We start from the raw sequence: 11,436 nt of genomic DNA, 5'->3' as shown, positions 1-11,436 counted from the left end.
ACCAGCTCCATTCTACCACATATTCCTCACCATGGTATTCTGCCTTGTAACAAGCCTAAAGCAACAGAACTGAGCATCCATGGCCAAAAGAAATACTTCCCTCAGATAGCTCAGCAACAGAACAAAACAGCAATGGAACAGCAACTATCACAAAATTTATCAGTTCCAAAATTCAAACTATGCTTCAAAAATGATTTTTAAATATGTGAAGAGAGTAAGAACTACATCAAATAGCCAACAATAGTTCAGTGTGTGCCAGGGTACAGACAGTTTTCACAAGCTGAGAGATATGGTCTCCAAAAGTAAGTATGCAGGAACCAGCAGAAATAGGGATAATTCTAGGCACACTAGTCTGCTGCTGCTGATGACTATTACTCAAAGGAAAGGATCAACTTCCTACATTTCACCAAACACTTCCCAAGAAAGGTGGAGAAGTAGCAGACAAAGAACAACTACAAGCCAGGCACCAGCAGCTCACACCTGTAACCCTAGCTACTCAGGAGGCTAAGATTTGAGGATCGAGGTTCAAAGCCAGCCACGGCAGAAAAGTCCCTGTGTGACTCTTATCTTCAATTAACCACTCAAAAACTAGAAGTGGAGTTGTGGCTCAGAGTGGTAGGGTACTAGCCTTAAGCAAAAGAGCTCAGGGACAGAGCCCAGGCCCTAAATTCAAGCCCAACAATCAACAAAAGAAAAGAAAAGAAAGAACAACTACATTTGAAGCAGGGATAACTAATAACTCCTCCTCATTCATCTTTAGGACAATACAGAAGTATCTATAAGACTTCTTCATTAGGTCCCTAAAGGAAGCTCAACTATATTAAGAATCTGTTTTCCCTACTTTGCACTGATAGACCCAGGCAGTTCTGATTTAAAATGAATGATGACTCAATAGGGCACTGATAAGGCCCTATTGAGCCTTAGGGACTGACTGACAATGCAATGAGTCTTCTCTCTCCTAATTCTTCAAATGAAGTACTCTTATTGCTATCTTTGAAAGTAGTTAGCACATGAAATATTTAAAACATTAAGGGCTAATTACTGGGGTATGGTAGATAACAGTAAAACAATCAATTTGTCACGGGCATGTGTGGTGGTTCAGAAATCTTATTTCCAAATTAAATACATGAGTCTCAGTCCATTCCTGCATAGTCATGGACTATTGACCAAAGGAAAGCTGTACGTTAGAGTAGTGTTTGAGTTCCATTGCTCTTCCCAGGACTGTCTCATTCTCTTGGAGAAGTTTCTACAGTTTCCCTGATACCTGTGCATCAGCTCCATCTTCTTTTCAAATCTGCTCCTTCCTGACAGGTACTTATAGCCCTCTAGGCTTCTAGAATTCTCTCCTAGGGCAACTGAGAACCTCATGGAATTGGCATCCTAAGCTACTTTGGGACTGCTGTGACTGGTACAAAGGTTCTCAAGACTGAACTCCTGGCACTCTCTTCATGGCTTAATCTCTTTACCTAGACACCAGTGCCTCTACCACTACCTGGCTTCCTCAAAGAGCAGGGGTCTGTAAGGATGTGAAAGGTTTCTCTTGCTCTTATTCTTTCTCTAGTTCCCACTCCAGGCACAGTCCATTTCCCACTTAGCTCTTTGAAGACTTGGTCATGGATCAAGCTGTCCTTGATTTTCTTGCTGAAATAGAATCCCATATAGCCCAGAGGTTACACGGAACACACAGAGCACCATTTTCTCACCTGGGCTTGTTTTCAGGTTCTGGATGCTTCCAGCTCCTGTCTCTTCCTCAACATCAAGGGAAAAATGCCTGATAGGTTATTGTTTGTCTTTGTATAAATGAATCAGAGCTGGAGATCAAATCTAGGGATTCATACATTCTAGGCAAGAAAGTTCAATTAACCACCAGAAAACTGGAAGTGGTGCTGTGGTTCAAGTGGTAGAGCACTTGCCTTGAGATGATGAGCTCAGGGATAGTACCCAGGCCCAGATCAAGCCCCATGACCGACCAAAAAAACACAAAAAATTATTCCTTTCCAAACCAGAGGACTGACATGAAACCTGCAACAGGAATACTTAATTAAAGATAAAGAAAAGGGCTGGGAATGTGGTAGAGTGCTTGCCTAGCATGCAGCATGAGTCTTGGGTTCAATTCCTCAGTACCACATAAACAGAAAAAGCTGAAAGTGGCACTGTGGTTCAAGTGGTAGAGTGCTAGCCTTGAGCAAAAGAAGCTAGGGAAAGGGGCTGGGAAGGTGGCTCAGTGGTAGAGCACTTGCCTTGCATGCTCGAGGCCCTGGGTTCGATTCCTCAGCACCACATAAGAAAAAAGCCGGAAGTGGCGCTGTGGCTCAAGTGGTAGAGCACTAGCCTTGAGCTGAAGAGCTGAGGGACAGCGCCTAGGCTCAGAGTTCAGGCCCCACGACTGGACCCCCCCCCCAAAAAAAAAGAAGTTAGGGAAAGTGTTCAACCCCAGGAGTTCAAGCCCCAGGACTGGCAAAAAAAAAAAAAAGAATAAATAAAAAGAAAGAAAAAAAAGGAAGAAATGAAGAAAGAAGGAAAGAAGGAAAGATAGGAAAAGAAAAGATAAAGAACAGCTGAGTGCCAGTGGCTCACAACTATAATCCTAGCTGCTCAGGTAGCTGAGATTTGAGAACTACAGTTCAAAGCTAGCCTGAGCAGGAAAAGTCTATAAGACTCTTATCTCTTAACTAGCAAAAAGCTAAAAAGTGGAGCTTTGGCTCAAGTGCCAGAGTGCTAGCCTTGAGCAAAATACAAACCTATCTTAGGGACAGTACCCAGACCTAAGTTCAAGCCTCAGTATGCCCACTCCCCAGACAGAGATGGGGGGGAGGGAGAGAAGTATAGACAAATAGATGGAGGGAGGGAAGAAAAGGAAGGGAGGAAGGAAGGAAAGAAAGAAGGAAGGAAGAAAGGAAGGAAGGGAGGGAGGGAGGGAAGGAGAAAGGGAGGGAGAGAAGGAAGGGCAAGCCACATTTTCAGTAGGCTAGGAAGCAGCGCAGACAGCACCTTCAGAGCCAGGAATCACTATGGAATGAATATTAAGTAGCATAGAAGCATCCTGCAGGCCTAAGGCCACGTCTAAGTGGTTAATAGTTATATGTAGCCAGAGCACAAAAAGCCAGCAATACTGTTATTCAAACAACCAAAGCCTTCTCCTTTTGGTAAAAGGATACACCTTAGAAACCTGTTTCCACAGGGAAGTAGCCTCAGTGCTACCAAGTGTACTAAAGCCCAAAGTGGGAATCCCCTCAAAATCTAGTCATGTGTGCAGTAGCCCTAAGGCAACGTGTGTTTGGGAGCAAAAGAGGGTAGCAAAGTAAAGTACTAGAGACTATGGTCAGGTCCACTTGACTTCAGGGAGGCCAGACAGGTGTGTGTGTGGGGGGTGGGGGGGACAGCAGTGAACTGTGAAGAGCCTGGGACCAAGTGCTGGTAGCCCAGGAAGTAGGACTGTGTTAACAAGAGAAAACATGTTGCCACAACATTTTTTCTGGAAACAGGGAAGCAGGATATAGGAAGGAGAGTCATGGGCAGTCCCAGCGAGCTGGGAGCAGGCCCTAACACTAGCACCCAGTGGACAGCACAGAGAGATATGAGAAAACAAGCTGTGTCTACTGCAGAGCCTCGCTCTCAGTCTTCGTACCAAAGACCTTGCCAATCACAAAGCTTTTTATTCCTGGAACAAAGAACATAGACCATAGGATTAGGCATGAGTGGTGCTGGTTCTGCCACTGAGGAGGATGATGGGCTGGGATGAGCTTGGTGGCATCACACATGTGGCTTGCCAAAAAACTGAGCTCTGGCCCCAGATTCTGAAGGTGTGGAGTGGGTTCTCACCTCTCTTCTTTCCTCTCTTTTTCTCTCTTCTCTCCTGTCCTCTTCTCTTTTCACTCCTCTCCCTTCTCCCCTCTCCCCCATCACTTTTTCTCCCTTCTCTTCCCCTCTGCTTTCCTTTCTTCTCCCCTGCCCTCCTTTCCTCTTTTGTGCTAATAATGTGGCAAGGATTGACCTCAGGGCCTTGTACTTTTGCTCAGCTTTCTTGACCATGGCTGTTGCTTTATCACTTGACCCATAACTCCAGTCTGGCATTTTGCCTGTTAACTAGAGATGGAGTCACAGATTTTTCTGCCCATGATGGTTCTGAACTTTGATCCTCCAGTGCTTGTAAACATGTACTTTGTGAAATGTACAAAGTCCTATGTTCAACCTCTACCTAGTATAATAAAACAACAATAGCATATCAAGGTGACTGACTTCAGTCTTGGTATAGCTCTTGGTACTAGCTCCAGGCATGTGGGGTTTTTAAATTTTTTATTTTTGTGCCAGTCCTGGGGCTTGAACTCAGGGCCTAGGCCCTATTCCTGGACTATTTCAAGACTAGCACTCTGCCACTTGAGCCACAGCTCCACTTCTGGCTTTCTTGGTGGTTAATAGAGAAGTTTCAGGGATTTCCTGCCCAGGCTGGCTTCAAAATATGATCTTCAGATCTCTGCCTCCTGAGTAATTAGAATTACAGGCATGAGTCACCAGTGCCAGGTGCATATGGATTTAAATGCATGGGTTTTTGTTTTATGTGTTTGTGCTGGTTCCAGGACCTGAACTCAGGGCCTCGTACTTTTTTTGCCCATAGCTGGTGCTCTACCACTTAAGCCACACCTCCAACCTGATATTTTGCTGGTTGGCAATAGACTCTTGTGGGCTTTTCTGTCTAGGCTGACTTTGAACCAAGATCCTTTAGGTCTCAACCTCCTGAGAAGCTAGGATTATGGGTGTTAGTCACCAGTGCTTGGCTTAAGTGTATTCATTTTATACATGATACTAGTTGCCTCAATTGGCTGTTTCTCTGGGGATAAATATGGAAGATGTGGGGGCTGTAGGTCAGAAGTTTCTTAACTATTGATATAGGTTGTGCATGTAACTCCAAAGGGTAGACATATCCAAAAGGGAACTCCACATTATTGAAAATAGAAAAACTTTACAATCCAAAATAATGTTTGATATTGCCTGCAGGTGCAGGTATAGGGAGCCTTGGCTCAGGGTAACCCAATGCCCAGGCCTGCCACTTTTGCTCCAAGGCTGGAATTCAGTTCTACTGCCTCCTGCTAAAATAGATGGACCAGTTAAAATGTTTGACTCACTGATACTTGCTGTATACAATTTATTCTATTTTATTCTGAAGATAAAAAGGGATATACATGTAATTTCAGTCATCATTTGTATAATTTCCATGTGTGAAATTGCAGAAAGCTACGAAGCAGCCTTCCTCTCTGGGAGACAAAGTAGCTCACACTGGATTAGTTACTATCAAAACCCCATCAGCTAGCTCTTATTCACTCTCAAATCAACCAATCAGAGGCCCCATGCTGAGGAAGGCATGAACTGGCCTTTGGAAAAAACATCATTTCTTGGATTTCTTGCAGAGAAACATTTTTTTTCTTCCTCTTTCTTTTTTTCTTCTTTCTCTCAGACCATAGCAGTGACCCAGGGAAAGCCACAACTCAAAGGCTATATTTTGTTCTTGCTTGGACTGTGACATCAGATCTCCTAACTTCTTTTTTTTTGGGTCCGGTTGTGGGGCCTGAACTCGGCCTGGGCGCTGTCCCTCAGCTCTTCAGCTAAAGGCTAGCGTTCTATCACTTGAGCCACAGTGCCACTTCCGGCTTTTTTCTTTTTGCTTATGTGGTGCTGAGGAATCAAACCCAGGGCCTCACGCATGCAAGGCAAGCGCTCTACCACTGAGCCACCTTCCCAGTCCATCTCCTAACTTCTTAAACAGAAGAAATGAAGCATTCTTGTGAAGGGTAAATAACTCATCTCTCTTTTTGGCCAAATCACCATTAACTATTAATATCTAAGATATAGGTTATAAAAAGCATGTACCTGCAAAGATCAATCACATCCACAGGAATTGATACATAAATAAAAACGAAAAATGCTGATTAGAATAAAATGATGAAAAAAAACTGATTTAAAAGGGCTTTTTGGTCTTCATCTTAGAAAGCACAGTCCTCCTTTGGGTGGAAGGTGTCAAAGGACAGTGTTTCATGCCGGCTTCTCACTTCTTGGGTGGCTTTCATTCTGTAGACCCCAAAGCAGGGCTTTTGCACAGCAATATGTTCCACTTAAGACCCTCCCCACAGTGGGTCCAAGTACCACAGGTGTCAAGGCATCTCTGAAGTCATGTCATTTTGTCAGTGACTCTGGACACACCCAACTGAGTCCTGAGAAAGTGGATCAGCTTGGTCTCTGTGAGGAATGCTGTCCCAAGAGTCACTCCTAAACAGAAGGCCCCCACAACAATGTGTGTCAGCCTGGCGGGCCAGCCTTGCTCACAACAGAGGAACACCTGGGGAAAGAAATCACAGTCACTGCCAATTCCTCTGTCTATACCCCCTTTCTTTGGGACAAGCCAGGGAAGCTTCCAAGCTAAATAAAATGTGTCTGCTCTCTTCCCACCAGTGACAATCTTTTGCCATGTCTATCAAGAGATGCTACCTCAGAAGCCTGAGGAAGGGTAGGAGGAGGCAAATACTCATCCAATTGTTCAGGTATTGTGGGAAAGGGAAACCTAGAGGGAAGAACAGTGGGTAGCCCACAGAAGAATTTGAGCTGCAGTTCATCTTACCTCTGAAATACTGGTAATCACAGCACTGAGGGAAAATACCCCAAGAAGTGCGGGTGACACACGCAGGCCAGCCAAGGGCCTGTGGGGACTCTTCTGATAGTAGCGATGGATGAAACGAAGACTCTGTGTGATCCGAATGCCCATATTAAAGCAGTTGGCCAAAATGAAGCCCACACTGCCACACCAGTGGGTCAGGAGATAGGATAACACTAGGAATGAAGAGGACAGTGCCAGCATTGTGAAATTATATCTGGAGAGAGGGAAACAAGCAAACAAGGTCAGTGGGTACTTTGCTCCAAGATAAGACTGTTGCAAAAAAGTGAGTATGAATTCAACTCAGAGAAAGAACTTGAGTTCCCACAATTTAAGGTTGTTTTTTTTTGTTGTTGTTGTTTTGGTTTGTTTTTTCCTAGTCCTGGGCCTTATGCATACTACTTATTTACCACCAGGTGCTAGTAGCTCACGACCATAATCGTAGCTATTCAGGATGCTGAGATCTATGGGTCATCATTCAAAGTCAGCCCAGGCAGGAAAATCTGTGAGATTATCTCCACCAAAAAGTCAAAAGTGGAGGTATGAAGCCAAGTGCCAGTGGCTCACACCTATAATCCTAGCAACTCAGGAAGCAGAAATTTGAGGATTACAGTTCAAAGCCAGACCAGGCTAGAAAGTCCATGAGACTCCTAGGATCATCCCTCCTTGGAGACAGAGGCTCTCTGACTTTTCTGCCCAGGCTGATCTAGCACATTTTCCCAATTTCAATCTCCTATGTAGCTTGGTTTGACAGGCATATGCCACTATGCCCTACTATGGACTGAGAAGGATTTTTGCAAACTTTGCTGCCCAGGCTGGCCTCAAACTCAGATCTTCTAATTTCAGCCCCCAGGTAACTTATTACCAGTGCCAGGCTCAGCTCTTAAATTTTTGAGAGAGGTCTTGCTATGCAGCCCATGCTGGCCTTGAATTCATAATCCTTCTGCTCTTGGAAGCCAAGAGCTAGGTTTTATGAAAATGTAGGCTTTCATAACATGGAATATTACATAGTTAATGTGGCACTGTTCCCTTCATCCCTGAAGAGAGGAATAAGAAAACTAACCACTTAAGATATTTTACACTTTTAAGGATAATAGTTGATTAGTTAGTGACACTTTGTAATCCTGCTTAGTCCCAGTTCCTGACATGAGGTACAAGAATGTAACCTGGGTAACAGTCATATACTGGAAGCCCACTCTGTAAGCAGCACTATGTGGAGAGCTGGAGTCACTCAGAGTAATGGATATCATGACTCCTGTGCTGCAGAGTTTGGGACAAGAAAAGTAGCACAGAGAGGCTGAGGAACCTATCCAGGAAGTAAGCCAACATTTAAACTTGACTCTTGACTCCTTAGCTTCAGCACCTCACATAAGTACCCCAGGAACTTAGTGAATCTCATTCAAAATAAGTGACCATCCTCAGAATGAAATATGAACAGTCTGGATCCCCTCTGGTTCTTTCCAGACTCTCAGCCATCCTTCTTCAGCTCTCTACACCTCTAGAGGTCTTTGGATTCTGGAGCTGAATAGTTATACTACTCCTTTCACTTCTGATTCCTAAGCAGCGCATTACTTACTCAGCTCAGGTTCTCTATAAAGGAAAGAACCAATTCTCAGCCAACATAAAGTAACTACCATGGTCCTCCAAGAGGCTGTGGGATAGCCAGGAATTAAGCTTGCCAGTATGTGGTTTCTGCTTAGCTCATAGAAAGTATTGTATAACTATATAGTGGTTATGGAATCAAACCTTTTAGGTCCCATGCTGGGTCCACTGGGTTGGGTAGCCTCTGAAGCTACCATCGAGGTTCTGCACATGAGGGATAATAAGAAAGCTGGGTTTCCTGAATGCACTTGGGCTGACCAAGGTCAACGTGCTGTGGAAATACAATTTATCAAAGTGCATGGTAAGAATGCCCACCCTCTATTCTATATTCTAACTGGGGAGGTATGATTTTATCCAGAATTCCAGAGGAATTTATTTGCATTTCAATAGAACATCTCTATTAATGAGCACCAGTACAAGAGGACATACCTCCATAAGAAAGGTTTTTCAAGCCTTGTATCAGAGGTTCAAGTCTATAATACTAGCTATTCAGGAAGCTGAGATCTGAGGATTGCAGTTTGAAGTCAGTCCAAGCAGAAAAGTCTGTGAGATTCGTATCTCTAATTAATCATCAAAAATCTGGAAGTGGAGCTGTGGCTCACGTGGTAGAGTGCTAGCTTTGAGCAAAAAAGTTCAGGGACAGTTGCCAGGCCCCAAGTTCAAGCCCCAGGACCAGCATAAAAAAAAAGGGAAAAAAGGAAAGAAAAGAAAAATTAAAAAAGGGACTGGGGGAGTAGCTGAAGAGATGCAGTGACTGCCAAGCAAGCAAGCAACTCTGAGTTCGAATCCCAGCACTTCCCAGAAAAATGTGTTTCTTTTGGCTCAATGCAATATAAAAGGAAAGATTAGCTACTGTACATAATTTCATAATTTTCATGATTTGGTTGCCAGATTTTTATTTAATTTTATTTTTTTGGGTCCGGTTGTGGGGCCTGAACTCTGGGCCTGGGCGCTATCCCTCAGCTCTTCAGCTCAAGGCTAGTGCTCTACCTCTTGAGCCACAGCACCACTTCCAGCTTTTTTCTTTTTGCTTATGTGGTGCTGAGGAATCAAACCTAGGGCATCAGGCATGCAAGGCAAGTGCTCTACCACTGAACCACCTTCCCAGCCCCGGTTGCCAGATTTTTTTTTTTTTTTTTTTGTCGGTCATGGGGCTTGAATTCTGGGCCTGGGCGCTGTCCCTCAGCTCTTCAGCTCAAGGCGAGCACTCTACCACTTGAGCTACAGCGCCACTTCCGGTTTTCTGGTGGTTTATTGGAGATAGGAGTCTCACGGTCTCTCCTGCCCGGGCTGGCTTTGAACCGCAATCCTCAGATCTCAGCCTCCTGAGTAGCTAGGATTACAGGCATGAGCCACCAGTGCCCGGCTCCAGTTGCCAGATTTTTTTAAATGGGTTTACTGTTAACTCACCCCTGCTCTACACTACTGCTGAAGTTACAACAATAAAATTCCCTTCAAAGTGACAAGACTCCTAGCTGGTCATGGTAGTGTACACTTGCAATTACAGCACAAGGAGGCTGATGCAGGAGGACTGCAAGTTCAAGGCCAGCCTGGGCTATATAGTAAGTTCCAGGCCAATTTCCACTAATTAAGAGATTCTGGGGGCTGGGAAGGTAGCTCAGCGGTAGAGTGCATGCCTTGCAAGAATGAGGCCCTGGGTTCGATTCCTCAGCACCACATAAACAGAAAAAGCCGGAAGTGGCGCTGTGGCTCCAGTGGTAGAGTGCTAGCCTTGAGCTGAAGAGCTGAGGGACAGCGCCCAGGCCCAGAGTTCAGGCCCCATGACCAGCAAAAAAAAAAAAAAAAAGAGATTCTGTATCAAAGCTGGGGGAGGGGGATGTGGAAGCCAAAATAACTCCTCAATGGTAGACTCCTAGTACAAGCTTGTTCTACTCCATCACAAGTCATGCTTTAAGTTATTTAAATTATACACAGTACACACACACACACACACACACACACACACACACACACACACACACACACACACACACACACACACACACACACACTCTCCACACACATCACTCAACATGCTTTAAAATGTATGCATGTTTGTATATTGTTTTTTTCTCAGTACTGTAAAGGTTGAATTCAGGGCCTTGAGCATTCTAGGCAGGCACTAAGCCATGCCCCCAGGCATAAATCCTATTTTTTAAGCTATTTACTGGCAGAAGCAGCTTTCAAGAGATAACATGGTATTTTCTATTTTTAAAAAATTAATTTACTTTATTGTTATTATAGAGTGATGTACAAAGGGATTGCAATTACATGAGTCAGGTAATGAATACGTTTCCTTTCTTACAGTGTCTTCTGTTCCCTCACTCTCTCCCAGTCCCTCCCTCTCATCTTTACCCATGAGTTGTATGGATATTTTCTTTTTTCTTTTAATGTAATTTTATTGTCTTTAGGTACTTGCATAATGGGGTTACAATTCAACATGTCAGTTTATTACAATGTCTCGAGAAAAACATGGTATTTTCTAAGTTAAGCAGACTTTTTCATCCATGGGAAACAAGGATAGGCTCAAAGGAGTTTATTTTTTTTACTTGTTTGTTTTTTTGAATTAAGGCCAATGCAGGCTGGTATGGAAGTCAAGATGCAGGCCAGGCCTTCTAAAATTCCCAATTCTCTTGCCTCAGCATCCTGCATACTAAAGTTTACATCATGCTCATTTCAAAGCAGTCCTATATAGCTATAAATATATCTAAAGTATGTCTAGATCACTATTTTTTTTTCTTTTTTTTCTTTTTTTTTATTGTAAAGATACTATACAGAGGGTTACAGTTACATGAGTGAGGTAATGAGTACACTTCCACTTCCTCTTGAACATTGTTACCCCCTCCATTGTTTTCCCCCTACCATCCCCTCCCTCCCTCCCTTCCCCAAGGTTCTTTTTTTTTTTTTTTTTTTGATCGTGATTAAGTGATTACTTAATTTCCGGAAATTCACAGTATTGTGGAATAATGATGCTCATTTAAAGTCACAAGTTCATTCTAACTTTCCTGGAGCAAATTGTCTATCACAGTCTGTAATATATAACGGTGCTCATATGTTATATACCATATATGTGATCAGCAGCATGGGGATATTTAGTAGTGGTTCAACCAGATGAGTGGGAGTTCTTTGTTTCTTAAGTCCTGTTAGTTTTGTCATATCACCTAACATTTTGGATTCATCATCCACTTATC

At 43.6% G+C, this 11,436-nt stretch overlaps 1 protein-coding gene across 4 annotated transcripts in view; it reads right to left on the bottom strand.

Moving 5' to 3' along the window:
* Positions 1–3,688: 3,688 nt before the first annotated feature.
* Positions 3,689–11,436, bottom strand: part of Rft1 (RFT1 homolog) — a 47,560-nt gene continuing 39,812 nt past the window's right edge. For 2 of the 4 annotated variants that reach the window (XM_070018528.1, XM_070018529.1), the window contains 2 exons: positions 6,611–6,860; positions 3,689–6,331 (listed from right to left, as the gene is read on the bottom strand). In XM_070018528.1, the coding sequence (XP_069874629.1) occupies positions 6,164–6,331; positions 6,611–6,860 (418 nt within the window). In that variant the 3' untranslated portion in view covers positions 3,689–6,163. Of the gene's footprint in view, positions 6,332–6,610; positions 6,861–8,389; positions 8,517–11,436 lie in introns of those variants that run through there. The other 2 variants (XM_070018531.1, XM_070018530.1) reach the window with 2 other exon arrangements.

Source organism: Dipodomys merriami, unplaced genomic scaffold (genome assembly GCF_024711535.1).
Source record: "Dipodomys merriami isolate MVZ:Mamm:240054 unplaced genomic scaffold, mDipMer1.0.p SCAF_13, whole genome shotgun sequence".
NCBI lineage: Eukaryota > Metazoa > Chordata > Mammalia > Rodentia > Heteromyidae > Dipodomys > Dipodomys merriami.
Note: the sequence above shows the minus strand (reverse complement) of the source record. Positions and strands in the feature narration are given on the sequence as shown.